Source organism: Stigmatopora argus, chromosome 11, assembly GCF_051989625.1.
Source record: "Stigmatopora argus isolate UIUO_Sarg chromosome 11, RoL_Sarg_1.0, whole genome shotgun sequence".
NCBI lineage: Eukaryota > Metazoa > Chordata > Actinopteri > Syngnathiformes > Syngnathidae > Stigmatopora > Stigmatopora argus.
In genome coordinates this window covers 18,123,515-18,145,993 of record NC_135397.1, presented here as the reverse complement: position 1 = coordinate 18,145,993, position 22,479 = coordinate 18,123,515, and the positions used below count along the sequence as shown (strand labels likewise).

General features: G+C 44.9%; 1 protein-coding gene across 8 annotated transcripts in view; it reads left to right on the top strand.

The window, feature by feature from the left end:
* The window catches only part of zswim8 (zinc finger, SWIM-type containing 8), a 241,622-nt gene that overhangs the window by 135,490 nt on the left and 83,653 nt on the right, over positions 1 to 22,479 (top strand). For all 8 annotated transcript variants that reach the window (XR_013303934.1, XM_077613657.1, XM_077613656.1 and 5 more), the window contains one exon: positions 16,644 to 16,742. Coding sequence is in view for 7 of the 8 variants with exons in the window: in XM_077613657.1 (XP_077469783.1) it covers positions 16,644 to 16,742 (99 nt within the window). In the remaining variant the exon portion in view is untranslated. The remainder of the gene's footprint in view (positions 1 to 16,643; positions 16,743 to 22,479) is intronic.

Here is a 22,479-nt window from a genome sequence, read left to right as displayed (position 1 = left end):
CAGCAGTCTTTTATCAGCGATCGCGAGCCAGTGCCCCTGATGTTCTTATGAGCAGCGAACGAGAAGTAATATAATACTCCTCGTATTAGATAAAAATAACAGGAAATGCAGCAGCTGAGCTTACCCACGTATTGATTGTGGGTAAAGTTTTATTCTGAGAAAGAGTGCCATTGCCTGTCGGCGTTGTGTGCACGAGTATACCTCATTACACAGAAAGCCCTCTTTTCCCCGCACATGCGCGTTGTGCGTTTCCTGGTCTGAATAACTCATTCGGTGCTCGTAAATATTGTTATACACGAAATATATGCAAAATAGACAGTGCCATGGCCACCTGGCTTGGTCGCATCACAAAATTTTGATTGCATGACGGGCGAATTATTCGATCGAAATTTCCGTCGTAAGACGAGAATTTTGTATGACGAGCGGTCGTGTGACGAGGTACCACTGTACTTCGAGTGAATTCCAGGTTTCTTTGTTTGGATTTTACAACTATACACTGTAATAACTTTGCAGTTTATATAACTGTTAATATATCCATAACAGCAATAGACGGCGGAGCCAGGGTAAAACACGTGTAGCTCTTTATTGCCACTCCAACAACACACACACAAACAAACCGGACACACAACACTACTACGTCCGGGTTACGCTGTGCTACCCCACGGCTCCAGGTGGCGTGGTTAAACACACTTCCATAACCCGAGGCAACTATCATTATCAATATATTACACTCCTCCCCCTTTAACTATGAAGTTCCTATTTAGACTTAGCACTCAACTCCAACAATTATCTTTGCCTCATTAACTTTTTATAATTTTACTTCTCAACTTGTAACTAAATTATTACTGCTAACACAACCATTAGACTCAATATTCCAGTCTTTGACATTTCAATCTCAGGAACTCTTTTCACATTTTTGTATGAACAGGAACTCTTTTATTTTAGGAACGACGTTCCTCACAACTGACCGATCACAAATTCAGTCGCTTCGGAGGTGCTCTATCTCTCACTGGGTACCTGCGCCCACACACCTCTGGGGAACTGACTGCTCGGTTGTCAGGTGTAACTGTCTTGTCACAGGCCACTGAGCCTGGCGAAGATGTTACACGTGTCTCTTCAGGTGAGTACGGGCTACCACCTACTGCTCCAGGTGTGCCTTTCCCCCCCACATCTGCGTGAACCACCACAGGGTACTTGTTTGTGATGTCCAGCTGCTCATCCGGAAGCTCCAATGTCTCTGGTCTGGACGGTTGGTTGTACAGCAGATGATCAATGTGGATCGAGCGTCGGCTCACACCATTCCACACCAGGTAGGTGACTGGTCCGAGTCTCTTTTCCACTGTTCCTTTTGTCCACCTCTCCTTCCCTCCACGGAAATTCCGGATCAGAACTGAGTCACCCTCAGACAGATGTCTCAGCTTGGAGGTGGTTCTATCATGATAGTGTTTCTGCTTCTCTTGTTTTGCTTCCACCACTCGAGCGAGATCTGGTTTCAGTAAGCTGAACCTGGTCCTGATTTGACGTTTTAAAAACAGTTCCGCTGGTGCACATCCTGTAACAGTGTGCGGTGTACTCCTGTATGCTATCAGGAAGTTAGCTAGCCTGTGCTGCATAGTTATTATGACCTTTTGTTTCTTCTTCTCGAGTACTTGTTTCAGCAGTGATGCTTTCACTGTCTGAACTGCTCGCTCTGCCGCTCCATTGGAAGCGGGATGGTAAGCTGGTACCAAAGTTTGTTTTATTCCGTTGCTCAGCAGGAATGTCTTGTACTCCTGCGAAGTGAATTGAGGTCCGTTGTCAGAAACAATCTCCTCAGGAAGCCCGTAGGAAGCAAAAATATTCCGCAACGCCTCAATCATTTTGGCTGCTGTGGTTGTTGCCATGGCGATGACCTCCAGCCATTTTGAATGACTGTCCACTAGTACTAAAAAGTGGTGTTGGTCTTTCTCTGCAAAGTCAATATGTATTCTCTGCCAAACTCTAGTCGGCCATTTCCAGACGTGTAGAGCTGCGGTTGCAGGTAGTTTCCTCACACTCTGACAGGCGTCACATTGTTGTACTGTATGTTCTATGTCACTGTCCAACTGCGGCCACCACAAATAGCTCCTGGCCAAGGCCTTCATCCTGCACCCTCCCGGGTGTCCTAGGTGAAGATCATGCAGTAGTCGCTCTCGGTGTGCTGGTGGAATGATAACTCGAATTCCCCACAATATGCAACCTTGTTCCACCGACAGTTCATTTTTCCTGAAAAAGTATGGTTTCAGTCTCTCGTCCTTGTTTTGACTTGGCCATCCAGACCGAGTCAGCTCCAGTACTTTGCATAGGACTGGGTCCCTGAGAGTGCTCTGTGCAATCTCTGTAGCTTGCACGGGAAGCTCATCTACTACTGAGAAATAGAAGATGCTGTTTTCCTCCGCTCTGTTATCCTTTTCCTTCCCCGGCAGTCTAGATAACGCATCTGCGTTGGCATTTTCTGCTGACGTTCTGTACTCTATACTGTAGTCACTTCCTCCGTCTTCATCTTCCTCTCCAAAGTCGTTGTCTTGGTCATCACTACCAAAGTCATCTGCTGAATCATTTTTGGTTTTGGGGAGTTTTTCCTCGGAGTCCTCACTTTCATCCTGTGAATCCTTGGAGCGCTTGTGCTTTTGCTCAAGGGGTACTGCACGCACTTTCTTGGGCTTTGAGTCACCATACTCCTCATCTGCATCGTTACCGCCCCTTGCTGGTATAACTGAGAAGATGCGTGCCCAGTCCAGTTTGAAGTTTTTGAGCCAGTTACGGCCAAGTAGGGCTGGTCTGTCACCTTTTACGATCACTAATGGTAGCTCCCCACCCTGGGTTCCATATTTTACCTTGGCCGTCACTTGTCCCATCAAAGGAATGTTCTCTCCGGAAAAAGTTGACAGCTGCACTTTACTTACTTCCAAAGGCAGATGAGAGAGATGCTTCTTATACACAATTTCCGAAACCAGTGTTACAGCCGCTCCTCTGTCCAGTTGCATCTCGAGAGGAGTTCCTTCTAATATGACCTGTACTGTCATTTCCTTCCTCCAATTCCCGACAGCATTTGTGGGATACACGGCATTCAAGCGATATGACTCCCACCGTTCATCATCCGCATTTCCTGTTGTCTCATTTTTATTTCTTACATACTGTGTGTGTCCTTGCCAATTTTTAGTTTTACACATCCTTGCTATGTGTCCTACTTTTGAACACTTGTAACATGTCTCTCCTTTATACCTGCATTCATGAGCGGCGTGGTTGCTTAGTCCACATCTGTAACAGGGTTGATGATTTTCTCTTCTCTGTGGTCTGAATTTTCCACTTGTGGTTTTACTTTTCCAATCGCTGGTGGCTGGTTGGTATTTCCACGCACTTTTGCTTGTCTTTTCCTGGTCAATCTTATTTAATGTGGCAGGTTCTTCCATTTTGCTAGCGAACTCCAACGTATTCTTTGATGCCATTTCCATGGATAACGACAGTTCGCATGTTTTTTTAAATGTTAGATCTTGCTCCGTGAGTAATCTTCTCTGAATAGCTTCCACTCTCAATCCACAAACAAATCTGTCTCTCATTGCTTCATCCAAATGGAGACCAAATTCGCAGTGGCTGGATAGCTGCTTCAACGCCACAATATAATCCGACACAGACTCGTTCTCTCTCTGATTCCTCTTTTGAAACTTGAATCGCTCCGCGATCACCAGCGGTTTCGGGTTGTAATGAGATGCTAATCTTCCACTTAGCACCTCATATGAGAGGCTACTAGGCTTCTCTGGTATGCAAAGGTTTTTTAACAGTCCGTAGGCCTCTGCACCTATTATAGACAGGAACACGTTGGCTTTTTTACCTTCCTCCACTTCGTTGATGATCATCCATTGCTCAAAACGTTCCAAATAAGATTCAAAATCTTCTTTAAGTGCCTCGTATTCGCCGAGATTTCCCAGGAATCTGGCCATGATGCAGCGCCGCCGTTAGCTTAGCACTCGTGCTAATGCTAGTCAGCAAAGTCACGTTACCTCCTTGTAACGCCTTAATCTCCTCGTCCGAAACTTTTAATCCCTACCGCTGGAAAGGGATCCCATCCTCGTCGCCACTGTAATAACTTTGCAGTTTATATAACTGTTAATATATCCATAACAGCAATAGACGGCGGAGCCAGGGTAAAACACGTGTAGCTCTTTATTGCCACTCCAACAACACACACACACACAAACAAACCGGACACACAACACTACTACGTCCGGGTTACGCTGTGCTACCCCACGGCTCCAGGTGGCGTGGTTAAACACACTTCCATAACCCGAGGCAACTATCATTATCAATATATTACATACACCACCACGTAAAATGTGCTTCCAGCAACACACAAGGCTTAATTTGATGCAAAGAAAAAACGGAAGATGATCACGGTGGCTGAAAAAGTTAAGTTGCTCGACTTGCTGAGGCCGGGGAAAAAGAATGTCGACGTCGCGCACCATTACGGCAGCCATGAATCTACCGTGTGGTACATAAAAAAGAAGTGGCCAACATTCGAAAGAGGGCCACTTTCCTTTTCAAGGGAAACCAAGCGCATGGTAACCACAAGGAATAAAATCCTCCGCAAAATGGAGAATGCCCCGTCAGTCTGGGTCTCAGGATGTAGGGCAAAAAACATGGATACAGTCATCATCCAAACCAAAGCCAAGACCTTGTATGATAGCTTAGCTCCTGATGAAGACCCTGAATATGAGCCTCAGCCAAGTACCAGTCCCGCGAGTGAACCTTGTGATTTTCTTAGCAAGCAAGGGTTGGTTTGAAAAGTTAAAAGAAGCATGGTTTACACAGTGGTTCGCTGCACGGAGAAGCTTCATCTGCAGACCATCATCAACAATCATCAACCTGTTTTTTTTTGGATTGCAATCATCAACCTGTTTATTTTTTGGGGGGAATAACAAACATTAACCAGTTTTTTTGGGGGGGACTATTTCAAGTGGGGAAGGTCTATTTTCACTGAGTACAGCATTTAAAGTATGTAAAAAAAAATATATTGATTATATTTAGATATTAATACACTACAGACTGTTGGTATGTTTATAGTTGTAATATTTAATAAATATACACTTTTTGATAATTGTACTTGTGTACTTGGCGCAAAAAGCATATAAATGTATTTTGCCATGTCTGGTCTACATTAACCGTGATATTCGAGGGAGTACTTTATACTGTTTTGCCTTTGTTAAGATTTAATGGTTGGGTCAACAGTAAGGATGTGTTTTTTAAACGTCAGCTTTGCCAGATCATGAGGATTCCAAACCAATCACACCGTAAATAAATCCCGCTCAGTTTGGCAAGTTTTCCCAATCTTTCAGCAGTGCTACACCTATGCATTCACATTTTCAATAATGCTTTTCGTATGAACACTAAGTGGTGCAGCTCGAAACAACAAAAGGACTGGTGAGCTGTTTTTTGTTACTATTCCAACCTTTATTTTCCTTTAGATGAGGCATGCACAAACTCCTATTTCTGACAACACTACTCACTTCCCTCTTTATTTTAACAAGAGGCGAGTTTTCACATCGATAATCACAGTCTAACAAATGATAACTTCAATTGCAATGCGGAAACATTATTTTTACAGAACACAAAGATGTCATAAGACTCGTTAAAATCAACTACGCAAATGGGTTTCATGTAAAGACAAGATAAACAAATCACCATCTCCCACATAAGGCTGGCGGCACATTGTGAAAACGCACGTTTCCAAATTTTGTAGTGTCGCTCTTCCATGTCCACCCGACTCAGCTGGTCCACCTCCAGGTCTTGTTGCCTCACAGAAACCAATTAAACATTGATTTTCTTGATCTTTTACGAGCTTTGAGACGCTTGAAAAGTGTATTTAAACCCACAATTTTGTTGAAACAGGCTTTTCAATCTTGCTCTTCCACTTGAAATTTTATACCGAATTTACTCGCATATAAGCCGCTTTTTTGTTGGACAAAAAATGATGACTGGATCAAGGGTACGGCTTATATGCGCATAAAATTATGACATGCTAAAACTGCAAGTTGACGGCTCTGTGGCACGATGACGTCACGACAAAATGGTGCCGTTGCGTGTGCCGTGATGTCATGATGCAAGCAAATGCAGATATGGTCATTTATTTCAAAAAAGAGAAAAGATAAACAGATAAAATGCTAAACAAAATTTATTTTGACGTCTATGAATGAAATTCAAGAAATCAAGTATCTTAATAATAATAATCGGACATAAGCCCTGTCGTCATCATCAACAACAAAAAGCCTACTTGTCATCACACCCAGAAACTGCGTATGATGAAATTGGTGGTGCTTCTCCATAAGCTACGTTTACTCGGCAAAAGACCTAAATAAGTGATAGTTACGGACTTGTAATTTGGCATTCTGCTGTTATGGATACAGGTCACTTACCTCTCACTGTCTTTCACTTACCTTCAGTCAGCTAGTAGGAGGCAGATCACCACCCAAACATCTTTTCATATTACCTCAGAAGGGAATGTGTGTTGTGTTACCGCAAATTTAGAGTTCTGATGGATGTGGGGAAAAAACTCCTCAAGCCTATTTGTCCGTACTTTGTGGGACCTATAGCGTCTGCCAGAGGGCAGCAGCTGGAACAGATTGTGACCAGGGTGGTAAGGGTCCCCTATGATGTTCCTGGCTCTGCTGAGGTAACGAGGGCTTGCAATGTCTTCCAGTGAGGGCAGAGAGCAGCCGACAATCCTCTGGGCAGTGTTAATCACTTTCTTGCATAAAACGTGGGAAAAATCACGTTCCTGTCACTGCTTGCTCGGGGCACAGCCATCTTACCTTGGTCCCAGGCAGCCATCTTACTTAGGGCGCTGCCGTCTAACCCTAGCTAAAGTGCTCTGACTGGCCAAACGCGAGTAGCCTTGATTTTGAAATAAAATAATATTCCACTTTGATTGTTATAAATTGTTTTCAGTTGTTTTCAATAAAAGTATATATTTCTTTTCGTTCAGGCATCTAGGCGGACAGCTTGGGGGTCCTATAGTTGTAGTTTGAGCTGTAGTCTTTAGTAGAGAGCACCGCGAACGTTTCCATCGGAGTTTGATTCAGTGTTCATCAAAGTTGACTGTAATGTGTTGTCAAAGAAGAATGCTCTACATCAGGGGTCACCAAACTACGGCCCGCGGGCCGGATACGGCCCGCCGGCACATTTGGACCGGCCCTCTGAACAATACCAGAGACGCTATCGGAATTTTTTTTTTTTTTGAATTTTTTTTTTTTGGGGGGGGGGGATGCGGCCCGCTGGCACATTTGGACCGGCCCTCTGAACAATACCAGAGACGCTATTGGATTTTTTTTCCTATTTGGCCTTGAAGACTGGGACATTTTAATCTTGTGTTTGGTTCATTGCACCCCTGCTGAGCCCACAAATCATCCCAGTGAAGCGGGGCTTCGCATTGCTTCTTTGGTGACACGCGCGGGGAGAGTGTTTCCCTTTGATGCATGCGGGCACGTCCACCGTTGCATGCACGAGCAGTGTTACCGAGACATCTGGACGATCGCAGGTGAGGGCGGAGCCCTGGGACCATCGCGGACTATTCAAGCATATTAAAACTGCAACCTGTTTGAGAACGGAATAATGGCGAAAAAGTTAGGTGAGAGAAAAATTGATTCAGAATGCACGATATTTAACCTGGAGTGGACAAACGATTATTTTTTTGTTCAATGCAAAGAAAAGGGTGTTTGTCTCATTTGTCAAGAGACGGTGGCGGTATTCAAAGAATACAATCTTTGCCGACACTATGAATCCCGTCACAAAGACAAGTACGATAGATTGCAAGGCCAAATACGAGCAGACAAACTCTCAAAAGCGAAAAAGTGGACTACTATCTCAGCAGAACCAGGCATCCGTTCGGGCCAGCTTTTGGGTTGCTAAATTGATAGCAAGCAGCGGTAAGCCTTTCACTGACGGAGAGTTTGTTAAGAAATGTATGGATACTGTCGCGGAGGAGGTGTGTCCCGAGAAGAAAGATGCATTTAATGCCGTAAGTCTGTCGGTGAGTACAATGACCAGACGCGTTGAAGAAATCGGGAGTAATGTATATGCCCAGCTGCAGCAGAAGACGAAATAATTTGACTTTTTTTCATTTGCACTGGATGAAAGCACGGACGTGCAAGACACAGCGCAACTGCTCATTTTTATTCGTGGAGTTAGCGCAAACTTTGAGATTTGCGAGGATCTGGCAGCCCTCCAAAGTCTCAAAGGGACTACAACGGGAGAGGATATTTTTGACAAAGTGTGCCAAACCATGTTGAAGTTGGACCTGGACTGGTCAAAGCTAGCTAGCATCACGACTGACGGGGCTCCTAGCATGGTGGCCGAAACTCGCGGTCTAATAATGGGACGCATGAACCGGGAGTTGCAAAAAAGGGGTCTCACCGCCCCGCTACGAGTCCACTGCCAAATTCACCACCAAGCACTGTGCTGCAAAATGTTGACGTGGGATTCTGTAATGACGGTTGTGGTGTCGTGCATAAACTTCAGAGCAAAGGGAGAAGATTGTGCATGGCACAACAGAAAGTTAATGTTCCATGGCTTTTTCTGTTACAAACTGACACCGGCCCCCCATCAGAGAAGGGAAAAGTTATGTGGCCCTCACAAGAAAAAGTTTGGGGACCCCTGCTCTACATTGTCAATTACTTGGATTTGATATAAAAGAAGCTGAATAATCATCTGTGTACCTTCGCCTCACTCTCTGACCGGAGTATCTGTGTACAGTTGTGGTCAAAAGATTACATGCACTTGTGAAGAACATAATGTCATGGCTCTCTTGAGTTTCCAGTTATTTCTACAACTCTGATTTTTCTCTGATAGAGTGATTGAAACAGATACTTTGTCACAAAAAACGTTCACGAAGTTTGATTCTTTTATGACTTTATTATGGGTGAACAGAAAAAAGTGATCAAATCTGCTGGGTCAAAAATATACACACTGCAGCGCTAATATTTGGTAACATGTCCCTTGGCCATTTTCACTTCAATTAGGTGATTTTGATAGCCATCCACAAGCTTCTGGCAAGCTTCTGGTTGAATATTTGATGGCTTTCTGACATGGACTTGTTTCTTCAGCATTGTCCACAAGGTCTCAATGGGGTTTAAGTCAGGACTTTGGGAAGGCCATTGGAAAACCTTAATTCTAGCCTGATTTAGCCATTGCATTACCACTTTTGATGTGTGTTTGGGGTCATTGTCCTCTTGGAACATCCAACTGCGCCCAAGACCCAATCTTTGGGCTGATGACTTTAGGTTATCTTGAAGAATTTGAAGGTAATCCTCCTTCTTAATTATCCCATTTACTCTCTGTAAAGCACCAGTTCCATTGGCAGCGAAACAGCCCCACAGCATAATACTACCACCACCGTGCTTGACGGTAGGCTTGGTGTACTTGGGGTTAAAGGCCTCACCTTTTCTCCTCCAAACATATTGCTGGGCATTGTGGCCAAACAGCCTTATTTTTGTTTCGTCTGACCACAGAACTTTCCTCCAAAAGGTCTTATCTTTGTCCATGTGATCAGCAGCAAACTTCAGTCGAGCCTTAAGGTGCCGCTTTTGGAGCAAGGGCTTCCTTCTTGCAGGGCAGCCTCTCAGTCCACGGAGATACAAAACACGCTTGACTGTGGAAACTGACACCTGTGTTCCAGCAGCTTCTAAATCTTGGCAGATCTGCTTTTTGGTACTTCTCGGTTGAATCTTCACCTGCCTGACCAATTTTCTCTCAACAGCAGGTGATGGCTTGCGTTTTCTTCCTGATTGTGGCAGTGACAAAACAGGGCCATGCACTTTATACTTACAAACAATTGTTTGCACTGTTGCTCTTGGGACCTGCAGCTGCTTTGAAATGGCTCCAAGTGACTTTCTTGACTTGTTCAAGTCACGGATTCGCTTTTTCAGATCCATGCTGAGCCCCTTTGACTTTCCCATTGTAGCATTTGTGGGCATTTGCATCCAATGAGCCCTATTTAAATGGCCTCAGAGAAGTCACCAGCTGTAGTCACTCATAATCACTCACAAGAAGTTAAGAAGCCATGCTATGAAGCTCATTTCACTGACACAACTTTCTAAGTCACCAAAATTGCTAATTCGTTTTGCTGTATGTATATTTTTGATCCAGCAGATTTGATCACTTTCTGTTAACCCATAATAAAGTCATAAAAGAACCAAACTTCATGAATGTTTTTTGTGACAAAGAAGCATCTGTTCCAATCACTCTATCAGAGAAAAAGCCGAGTTGTAGAAATAACTGGAAACTAAAGAGAGCCATGACATTATGTTCTTCACAAGTGTATGTAAACTTTTGACCACAACTGTAGATGAGATGATTTTAACGCTAAGGTAACTCGCTAAATATTGATTTTTTTTTCATTGTATTTCTTGTTCGAAAGTGACAACTTTTGGATTAATATGGGTACTCGGATGATTCGCCTAAAGACGTTTCGCCGACGGACGTTTGACAGACGGACAGGTCGGCGAATGGACGTTCCGCCGAACGGAGGTTTCGCCGAAACGGGATTCGCGCGCTCGCCCCGCCCCCGGATCGTGTGTGTACAAGTTTTTCAACCTAGGCCCGCGGGCCTATACGGCCCGTTAGGATTTTTAATCCGGCCCGCCGCCGGCGTTGTCCAAATTATAGTAAAAATCAATGATTCATTTCCCTTTGCCGCTCATCACTCTCAATTTATTAGTCTACCGTCAATGGCAGCCCGGGGAATAAGCACTCTTGGGCGGGCATGTCAGCCCGGAAATAAGCACTCTTGGGCGGGCAGATGTAGCAGAACCGAGCCAAAATGACAGCAATCAGGTCAAATCCATACTAAAACAGCATTTAATGATTAAATACAAATACTGGATCTCTTTGGACATTAGAACCGAGCCCAGGGAAGTGAATTCCTCGGTAAAATGTCGCAATTTGCATTCAAAAAAATTCCTCTCCCTATATACTTGCCGAAGGGTTTCTGCAGACCACCGGAAATTGCACGAGTAGGTAAATCATATCCCTACGGTCATCGGAGGGGTTTCTCCCCGGGAACAGTGCTTCGTGGGCGGATTTTAATGACACATGCTGAGTTTCATTATCGAGCTCCATATGTTTCCCGAGTTTGAGCACTTTAAAAATTGGCGGGGGTTCCCCCCCGAGCCTATCCGAGAATAGTGCACCGTGAGTGGACTGGGTTGGACGACGCCCGACTGAATTTCTGGAGCTCCAGAAATTTTTCAAATTTGAGCCCCACACACATCGGAGGGGTTTTTCACCGAGCACAGTGCCCTGTGGGCGGACAGGGGTGACACATGCCCCGCTGGAATCCTGAGCACCATAATTTTTTTCTAAGTGTGAGCACCACACACATCGGCAGGGTTTTTTCCCGAGCGTATCCGAGGATAGTGACACATGAGCGGATTGGGTTGGCTGATGCCCCACTGAAATCGTGAGCTCCATAAATTTTTCTAAGTGTGAGCACCACACACATCAACGGTGTTTTCCCCATGGCCTATCCGAGGATAGTAACACATGGGCGGATATGGGTTGCTGAAGCCCCGCTGAAGTCTCGAGCTCCAGACGTATATAGACGTTTTTTTCGCCTCCATCGCGACATTTTACAGAGGATTTCACTTCTCTGGGCTTGGTTCTAATGTCCAAAGAGCTCCAGTATTTGTATTTAATCATTAAATGCTGTTTTAGGATGGATTTGACCCAATTGCTGTCATTTCACGGCTCGGTTCTGCTACATCTGCCCGCCCAAGAGTGCAGATTCCCGGGCTGACATGCCCGCCCAAGAGTGCTTATTCCCGGGCTGACCTGCCCGCCCAAGAGTGCTTATTCCCCGGGCTGCCATTGACGGTAGACTAATAAATTGAGAGTGATGAGCGGCAAAGGGAAATGAATCATTGATTTTTACTATAATTTGCACAACGCCGGCGGCGGGCCGGATTAAAAATCCTAACGGGCCGTATATGGCCCGCGGGCCGAGGTTGAAAAATTGTACACACACGATCCGGGGGCGGGGCGAGCGCGCGAATCCCATTTCGGCGAAACCTCCGTTCGGCCTACCTCCGTTCGGCCGAACCGCCGTTCGGCCGAACGTCCATTCGGCAACCTGTCCGTCTGTCAAACGTCCGTCGGCGAAACATCTTTAGGCGAATCATCCGGTCATGAGTAATATGAACCATCGAAAGAATAGAGAAATTTTGACATTAGAAGCAATATGGCTGCCACAACATCTTAAACTTCTGGTAAGAAAGTAATTTATGTAATTAGAAAGCATCAGGTTCTCATCAAGATAGACTTATTTCTTTTTTCAAATTGAATAATTTAATATTTTGCATTTACAAAGATGAGCATATTAACTTCCTTATGATATTGACCCTAAAAATGTGCTTTTTATTCATACAGTATCTCAGAAATATCACTTGTGATGATTTTTCTTAAGATTTTCACCTCAACACTTTTGTACTCCCTATTAAAACCACCGCTTATGTGCGAAATTGTAAAATGGAAAAATTTCAAGGTAATTTAGGGTGCGGCTTATACACGTGGGCGATTTATATGCGGGTAAATACGGTAAGTCGTGATAATTATAAATAAATGCTCTTGTCCTTTGTAGTTGTTTTGCTGTCATTCTTCTCTGCCACGATCTTCAGCCATCGTCCGTGCACCCCACGCTGCACACCTTCATGTGTGGGGCATTTATGTCCTAATCCATGCTATACTGGTTGTACGCTCTAAAGCACGTGTCAATCTCAAGATTTTAAGCAAGATACAGCACAGTTAGCAATTTTTATTAGAGGCGTGAAGTCGGATCTCTCACTGAGAGCTGTTGGATGTAGCTGCAATGCATGGGACCACGACCGGACAGGACATTAATTATGCAGTGAAGTCTGTAAGTAAAATGCATTACCATGGGAAAAATTGGTGGGATTAACTACAGACGGAGCACCGGCAATGTGTGGAAGAAAAGGGGGCTTGGTTGGATTAATGAAGAGCAAAATGCAAAAAATGAACTGTCACACGGCTCTGATGGCGTATCAATGCATTATCCACCAGGAAACTTTGTGTGGGAAGGTGCTGGGGATGGATGACATACTGACCATGAACAAAGGAAGGTAAAGATGAGATCCACTTGTGTTCAAGGACAGTCAGCATCTCCTCTTCAAAAACCTAAAAACTTGACCAATATAAGAGTCAACTTTTATTTTGTTTAGGGTTTAATGTGTATATGCAGACAAATAATCAAACTATTTTTTGGATGCCAAAACTTTTAAAGTTAAAAAAAGTTCAAAGTTAAAGTTCATTTCATTTCAAGGCTATGTGCAGCCATTTTTGAATGCAACATGTCATACACTTACAGTTGTTGATTTTACGCGCCGGCCCGAGACGAGGCGTGGGAGTGGCTGGATCGGCGCGCGTCTGCGCCGGCCCGGGACGAGGCGTAGGAGAGACCGATCCGGCGGGCGTCCGCGCCGGCATTTGGAGAGGAGTGGGAGTAGCTGGTCCGGCGGGCATCCCCAGTGCCCTTTTAAGTGCTGGCCAAGCCCCCTGCCCTTAACAGACTCCAGAATCTTAGAAAGGTCGTCGGGCACCTTACCCTGGCTGCTCGGTGGGCCGGCGACCCCCTCGTCTAGGGGGTCCGGAGAGTCGCCGCCGCCACTGACCCCCTTGTCCAGGGGACCTCCTCGCTCATGGGCGGGCAGGAACTTGGCGGGCGGGAACTTGGCGGGCAGGAACTAGGCGGGCGGGAACTTGGCCGGCCGAAGCTTGGCGGGCGGGAGCTTGGCGGGCGGGAACTTGGCGGGCGGGAACTTGTCGGGCGGGAACTTGTCGGGCGGGAACTTGGCTGGCCGGAACTTGGATGGCCGGAACTTGGCGGGGCGGAACTAGGCGGGCCGGAACTAGGCGGGCCGGAACTAGGTGGGCAGGAACCTGGCGGGCAGGAACCTGGTGGGCAGGAGCTTGGTGGGCACCGGAAGCCTGGTTTGTGGCTTCAGCACGGGTGCGACTGGCCGCCCTGCCGGCACGGGAAACCTGGTTTGTGGCTTCGGCACGGGAAACCTGGTTTGTGGCTTCGGCACGAGAAACCTGGTTTGTGGCTTCGGCCCGGGTGCGACTGGTGGTCCAGCCGGCACGGGGAATATTGTGCGTGGCTTCGGCACGGGTGCGACTGGCGGTCCAGCCGGCAAGGGGAGTATTGTGCGTGGCTTCGGCACGGGAATACAGGAAGCTTGGATGGGCGAGGTCGAGCGACGAGCTTGGATGGGCATGGTCGAGCGAGGAGCTTGGACGGGCGTGGTCGAGCGAGGGGCTTGGACGGGCGTGGTCGAGCGAGGAGCTTGATCAGGGGCTCGAGTGTCCAGGCCCTCCTTCCGCTTCCCCCTGTGGCGCGGCGGCCGCCAGGTGGTGGCCCATTGTAGATGGGCAGCCGACACGGGGAAAAAGCTCACTGCTGCGCCACCCCACAAAGACAAGATGGGCGGTGTTCGAAACTCCTACCTGAGCCTCCCCGCCGGCCGCCACGTGGTGGTCCATTGTAGATGGCCAGCCGACACGGCAAATCCTGGTTGGCGTAATCCAGGTCGGAGTAATCAGAGAAGGAGTCGGGGTCAACGTCCTCCGGGGGGGTGTATCGAAGTCCAAATCGGCTGAGGAAATCACAGTCCGAGTCCGAATCTCCAGCCCACAAATCAATTAGCTCCCGGCCATCCTCACACTCAGAAAAATCAGAGTCCCAACCGACATAGATGCGGCGTTCCAACGGGGCCGATGGAGGCTGGGGATTACTTCTTAGTCGGGATTCTAGCGCTGCAAAAACGTCTCTGAGGTGCCCACACCACGCCGTAGTCATTATAGATTCCCTAACAGATCTTGGGGAGCTTCCCGCTGAATCCATGTGGTCGGTGGGATACGAGCTGGGTGGCTGGCGTCGTCTGGAGCGTCGGCGCGTGCGTCGATGGCTTCCGGCTGGGTCCATTTGGTCGGATCGTTCTGTTACGATCGCGCCGAGACGTCGTGGCGCGATTGGAGGGATATTGGAGGGATTTGGACCCAGTAGCGGGGAAGCAGGAGGGGACGAGGCGAATTGTCCTCATGATAATAATTTTAATGACTCAAAAAGCCTTACAAAACAAGGACTTGTACATCTTAAAATGAAACAAAACCGGAGCATGGTGAACAGTACCTTTGCAGCGATGTATGCAGTATCACGCAGTATGATCCGACAATGAATACCAATTCAGTCGTGTTTAAATACACACATCCGAAAGTCATCATGAATCACTCGCAGCTGCTCGAACCTAACGGCAAGCCAGGAGGGACAAACGAGGTGCTCCTGACAAGTAAATGCAGCTTTGTCTGTGTGTGTGCGTGTGTATCTGTCTGTGTTTGTCTGTTCGTTTCTTATGGACTCTAAAACGGCTAAGCCAATTCATCTGAAAATTTAAACAGTTATGCTTTGAACGTCTGTGGATGTCATAGAATAGGTTTTGTATCGATTTTTTTCCAACAACTATCGATCGAAAATCAATAAGCTAAAAAATCGGGTTTGAAAATTGTCCGATTCACACCAAAATCGACACACATTCGCAATCTGCCGTCAGGAGTCTTAATCCAGAGTTTCAACATCATGGGTCTCTTAACAGCAGATAAAACCGATAAAATATAAAAATCAATACGCTCTGATTGCGACTAAAACGTCTGCTGGATTTCAACAAAAATTCACAAGGATTTGATTCTGGCCGTTCAGAATGTCCATGCCAAGTTTCACACTTTTCTTTTGACTGAGCCACAATTCCACAATCAATAACACTTCAAACTGGTATTTCCCAAAAACGCTGTTTTCAGAAAAAATAAGGTCAGCGGCGTGCAGTGAAGCGGAAGGACAAATTGGGGCAAAACTTAGCGCCGTCTTTTACTCAACTCTCAAACTATTCATTGGCATACCATGCATACAAAGAAAAAACACAAGCAACAACAACCTCAGTTGGATCTCGACTTCTTGGAAAACCCACATCCCTGATTCACCCTAACCGATTGCCTCCAGCCTTACAACGTGGGGTGCACCAAAGTACTAATGTTAGTGTGCAGTGAAAAGGAAGTGCGCTTTCCATTAAAACATACGACCTGCGCACGCTGAAATCGCACGTGGCACGCTAAGTGCACGTTGGGAAATGTGAACAGTATTGATTGGCGTCTTACGCACCTACTTTGACCCCACACACGCGAACTACTACTCCCAAGCCTTACTCAAGGCCCGGCAACGCCGGCCTCTTCTGGTTGTATATGATAAAAATGAATGGAAGAACACATTTTGGCTGCAGCGTATTATCATTATCAAAATTAGCTACACCAATAGAATACGCAGCAGAAATTCATTTCAATTCAATTCAATTCAATTTATTTGGCAAGAAAAAGCACCAGGCTAAGGGCCATGTAACAAGATACAAGAAATGTGCAACAAAACGCGGTGTAGTCACTGGTTCACGGCCAAAAGTCATCCAGAGCCCGCTTGAACTGGGCGACCGTCGGCTTCTCGACCACACCCTGCGGAAGCCGGTTCCAATTTCAAATTCAAATTGTGTATTTTTTTTACTTTTATTCCCTCTTTTTTACAGTTGTTTCTCCAACTGGCTCCAGTCCAATAAACCGCAAGCACAGCAGTGAGATGCCTGGTGATGAAGAGCTTGGTTTTGGGGCAGCTGTTTCAGCACTTGGTAAATATATACTGTATTTTCACTCCTATAAAATGTACCGTGTGATAGGGTGCAGTCTCATTTGCGGGTATATTTTCAGTTTTTTGTCAATACATAGGACGCTTCGTTTGAAAGTGCGGCTACCATAACATACGCTAGTGGCTAGCATAACTTACGCTAGCCTAGTGTCATGCTAGCGTCAGTTATGCTAGCCACTAGCGTACCCATGTTATGCTAGCCGCTAGCGTATGTTATGGTAGCCGCTAGCATATGTTATGCTAGCCGCTAGCGTATGTTATGCTAGCCACTAGCGTACCCATGTTATGCTAGCCGCTAGCGTATGTTATGGTAGCCGCTAGCATATGTTATGCTAGCCGCTAGCGTATGTTATGCTAGCCGCTAGCGTATGTTATGCTATCCACTAACGTATGTTATGCTAGCTGCTAGCGTGTTATTTTTTAAATACAGCACGAGCAAAACTAAGTTTGATAATGCTTTATTGAGGTAAAAGGTACACTCTTATATAAAGAGTTGGGCGTTTAACATGCTAGGCTCAACTGTCAGTCAGAGTATTTCAGGATCTTAATAATAATAATAATCGGACATAGGCCCTGTCGTCATTATCAACAACAAAAAAGCCTACTTGTCATCACACCCAGAAACTGCGTGTGATGAAATTGGTGGTCCTTCTCCATAAGCTGCATTTACTCAGCAAAAGACCTAAATAAGTGATAGTTACGGACTTGTAATTTGGCATTCTGCTGTCTTGTATCTTGATTCCAGCTTTGGCGAAAGCTCGAACAGCAGTGTTGGCCGACACTTGAGCCCAGTCATCCTCAATGCATTGTAACACTCAGCATGCATCACCCCAAGCCTTTGATTCTCCTTGCTGTTATATCGGCATCGACAATTCATTTCAAATGGTCACGTACCTCGTGCGACGCTGCCTGCCCGAAGTACTTGTTGGCCATCCATTAGCAAAGCTGTTAAATTGTGCTTGATCCATGGCTTCAGTCCATTTTCCAACCGTTCACACTCGCATTGTGTTGTCATTCACATCAGGCATTTCCTCTGTATAGCTCTAATATGCTTTTTCTTTGAGTACACCCGCTCCCCTACTCACGAACATACGACTTACGAACAACGGTACATACGAACATGTCTGCAAATTGTGTTTATGTCGAAAAATGTTCGTCAGTTCGATTTTGTATTGCACGCCTTTTTCCGAGTAGTATTTCTTTCCGCCGCTAATACCGACGCCTGGCGCTGTGAGAGCTCAGCTCACCCAGCATCTACCTTCTTCTGCCCACTTCGTTGCAATGTGGAAGTGCGTGAACGTATCTCCAGTGCGCAAAGAACCTTTTTCATTTGTATCATTAAATATCTCGTGCATCCATTATTCAATATGGTTGGTGAAAAGCGAAAGGCTTCTATTGAGGGAGATGCAAGGAAGAGGCAAGCCATTCCATTTGAAATGAGTGGCAATAATAACGAAGCTTGATGCGCGTTGCACGGGAATACAACTTGAATCGTTCGACCGTCAGTACCATTTATAAACATAAAGATCGAGCAGCAGGACCCAAATATTGAACGTTGCACAAAGTTTGCAAATCAATTGAATGATGCCATACAGTGCTACCGCATTTATGATGAAAAAAAGAAAACTGCAATCGTCATTAGATAGCTTCTTTCGGCCAGTTTCTAGTAAATCTCTCTCTCTCTCTAATGTATGTATACAGTACTTTATGTATTCTCTCCGTTTTATTAAATGTTTTTTCAGTACAAACCAATGTGTGTTACTTATACAAGCCTTAAACATACAAATGCACTTATATAAACCTTCAATATACTTATATAGGCCTTAAATATAAATTATAATACAAAATATAGCACTGAGCAACTTACGAACAAATTCAACTTATGAACAATCGCTCGGAACCTAACTCGTTCGTAAGTAGGGGAGCGTCTGTATTGAGAATGTTTTTGAGGGTTAAAAGTGCTGCAAGCACAGAGAAGTCACTCCCCTGGGATGCTTTGAATGGATTTACCGTAATTCTTTGAATGCGTGGGCATGCTATTTTTAGGGTGAACGTCCGCTGGGTTGATCGCAATAAGTAGCGTGCCGGCAAGAAATAAAACCAGTCACTCAAATGGTCAAGGCCATACAAAAATTTAATTTAGTGCACAGACAAGGCGCAACGACCATTTTAGAGAAAATTTTAGACTTTTAAGTGCACCCTATAGGTGTGAAAATACGGTCGTTTTGTTTATGTTCGCGTTAGTTCATATATACATTAGCACCAATTTGGTGCAAAAACTTTTTTTTTTTTTACGTGAGAACAATTTTCATTATATATGTTACGTCTTTGGCGACGTTGTGGTGTGGAAACGCGGAGTTAGACCTAATTGCAGGGAAGCAGGCAAAGAACGAGGGAATGATTGCTCAAATGAAACTTTAATAACTTAAACTGCAGACAAAGAAAATAACCGTAATTAGCGTCGAATAACAAAATCAAACCTGAAGGAAAAAACAAGAGAGGACTGGGAAATAGGCAACGTGGGGACGTGGTAGAGTAAATCAGATGGTCCGATAAATAACAAACAATTGGTGAGGTTTAAATAGACAAGACCGGAAATAAGTGTCAATGATGCGCAGCTGGAAACGAGAGGTAAGGGCAAGCGAGGTGGGACAAACAAGGGTAAAATGCAAACATATGCAACAGAGAAAATGAAATCACAAACCAAACTGATGGATTAATTATTAATACAATTTTAATCAAACAGGAGACATCTTTAACATACACTGATTACAACTTGCAAGTGAAAATCACTCATAACGTGCCTTCGTTCAAGAGGATTCTGACGAGCGGCATACTCTTCTCTCTATTTAGTCGCGCCATACTCAAAACATTTAATGTAATCTGACTCAAAACAATTGCATAAGCTAACCGAATAACACCATTAAGGTCAAAAAACAACTGCTCATATTAGATCGAAACCAAAACACCTGTGTAAGAATTTGCAGTATAAGCATAATAATTTATTTATAAGGTAAACTGCCGGCGTCCCAGTCAAAGCAATTTATGAGTCCTTCGTAGATCTTCATTGTGAACTTGCATCTGGGTGTCTGGGTTGCGAGGTGTATCTCCCAGTAAACAGTCCTTGGAGCGTCAACAAGCTGGAGCCAGCTGTCCTGGAGGGTGACCTCGAGTTTGCCCCAGTCTCAAATTAAAGACACTCTTATATAAAAGTAATTAAAACCATACATCTATAATATTATCCAGAATAACCCCAACATTCCCCCGTTTTTATAATATGTATGCTATTAATTCATTTTATGGCAAATACAAAGGGGAAATGTCCGTTGACTGCCTTAATTTTACCCGCATTTTCCTTACTCGCACGGCTGGGCGGAAAAAGAAAGAACAAAATCAATTTAGAATTTGTAGGGTCAATCGCAGTGGTTATAAGTCGGTTTAGCAAGGATCTTAAGCAGGGAATAAGACAACACCCACATAATGTCAAAGTCGTAGCAAAAATGGCTACTGAAATTACAACAGATAGGGCCAAACCTTTGTATGTACAAAGAAAGGCCTTATCCCACCAATCTGTCAAGCGGATGATTCTACTCCAGGATGATTTTTCATATTGCGGTTTAGGGTCTGCAGGCCATTGTTGGCCCTGGTGAGGGACCCAGTGGGGGACGCGTTGTTGAGTGCAACATTTTCAAACATTGCATACGCCCCCTGCTCCTTCAAGAAGCATTTCAACCGCTATGCGATCCTGGAACGCCATCAGACTAGTGGCTGCCAGTTGTTCCTTTATCGCCACAAATCCCTGTTCAGTATAATTTCCAAGGTTTTGGACATTGTAATGCAGGTAATTTATCCAATCCACATTTTTGTTTTGGGGTACTTAAAAGAAAAATAGACTCCCAACCTGCTGCGACCTGATTAGCCAACTTATACTCATCTGGTACGCCCTGGGGAATGCCAATCACATCAATGTGTGTTGGATCTCCCTCTCTCCATACCGATCGACGCCGTCGGGAGGGACCCACCATCATCATACTGGATTTCAGCCAATTGTATCTCCTCCACTGTAGATGGAAAAACAGACACTGGTAAAAGCAGTGACCCCAAGGCACAAAGTCCCGCCGTGTTTCGGCAGGAGTCGTGTAATTTATTTCCACCACACCACCACCATAGGTCAGAACGTGGTATCAGGGTGTAGTCTGTTTTAGGACGTGGGCACACCACCTCTCATTTATCGCCTCCAGCTTCAGACCATGCCCTGTAAGGTTTAAGCAGGTAAAATGATCAAAGGCAACATGTGTTGAAAAGTTAGCTTTGTCCTTTGCTGCTCTTGGAACGGGTATACATTATTTCATTTCTCACACTTCGGCTTACATCTTCTTTTATCATTATCTCCTTTACACAATCAGGGGTAATTTGCGCGGGTACTACTCTTAAGAGAGGTCGGGCCCCATACATGTTATACAGGTTTGATTTATAATGGCTGCATTTTCCATCAACAATAACCAATTATTTTTTACCGCCTCCCATTTGGGAACTCCCTGTTTCAGAAATGAATTCATCATCCCTGGTCATCTCAGATTTCAATTTCACTATGGCGGATCCGGGTGTTTCCATAGACATGGTCATTGTTGTTGAGACACAAATGCAACATTTGTAAAAAGGGTCTTCTCCACCTGCCCATGGACTTAGGAAAAACGTCAGACAAGGATCTTTTCCACAAAATAATTTGTCAGTCTGAATAAACGATTTGTAATTCCCCCACCTTATGGGTTAATTTTATCAAAGGCCTCATGGTTTTTGCGCACTTGTGTGTCATCCAAGCTTGCCAATCTTGACCAGTTTCTGCAACAAGGTTTCCCTAATCTCTGTTTTAGGACTGTTATGTACCACACATATTCTCTATAAAATCCATATGTAGCCTTTGAAATGGATATGTAGTTTTGTAGCTTGACATAAGGGGGAATTGCCCGTGTTTTGGCCGTATATTTGCATATAGATTGAATCCATAAATTTTGTAGCACCTACCAATCTCCCGCCTTTTTGAGGCATGGAATTTCCCATGAATCAAAATGGCAGCCCTCCTAGATAAGTCTTTTGTTTTTGTTTAGTCCCCCAGGTTCCCAAATTTCCCATTGCAGAAATCAAAAAAAATCATTTGGCGAAATTCTTTTTCCTTCTTTTGGTTTCTGTGCTACTCTGCCACCGCCGTCCTCGAAAGACATTTCTGATTAAATCCAAAGAATAAATGCAAAGGTAATTGCGGAACCCTGCTTCTTTTATTATGAAATGTTTAACGGAAGCGCGCTCTTAGCCGCTAACTGTGACCTTCACACTCGCTGCGAAGCAGCATTCTTATCTTGTTGACATTCCTAAGCGCTCTCTTTCTTTTTGTGCACAATGCTTCGCCTCCTGAGCACAATTATAACGCTTTTTAGAGAAGACTAAATTAATTCCTCTCCCGATATCCAACTATATCACAATATTTTCCCAAGACCCCATAATCACAATATGCTGCAAGCATAACTATCATCATAGCAAAACCCATTTCTGCCCTCAAGTTTGCTTCAGCACCCCCAAGCATGCTATTTTTAGGGTGAACGTCCGCTGGGTTGATCGGCAAGAAATAAAACCAGTCACTCAAACGGTCAGGGCCATACAAAATTTAATTTAGTGCACAGACAAGGCGCAACGACCATTTTAGAGAAAATTTTAGACTTTTA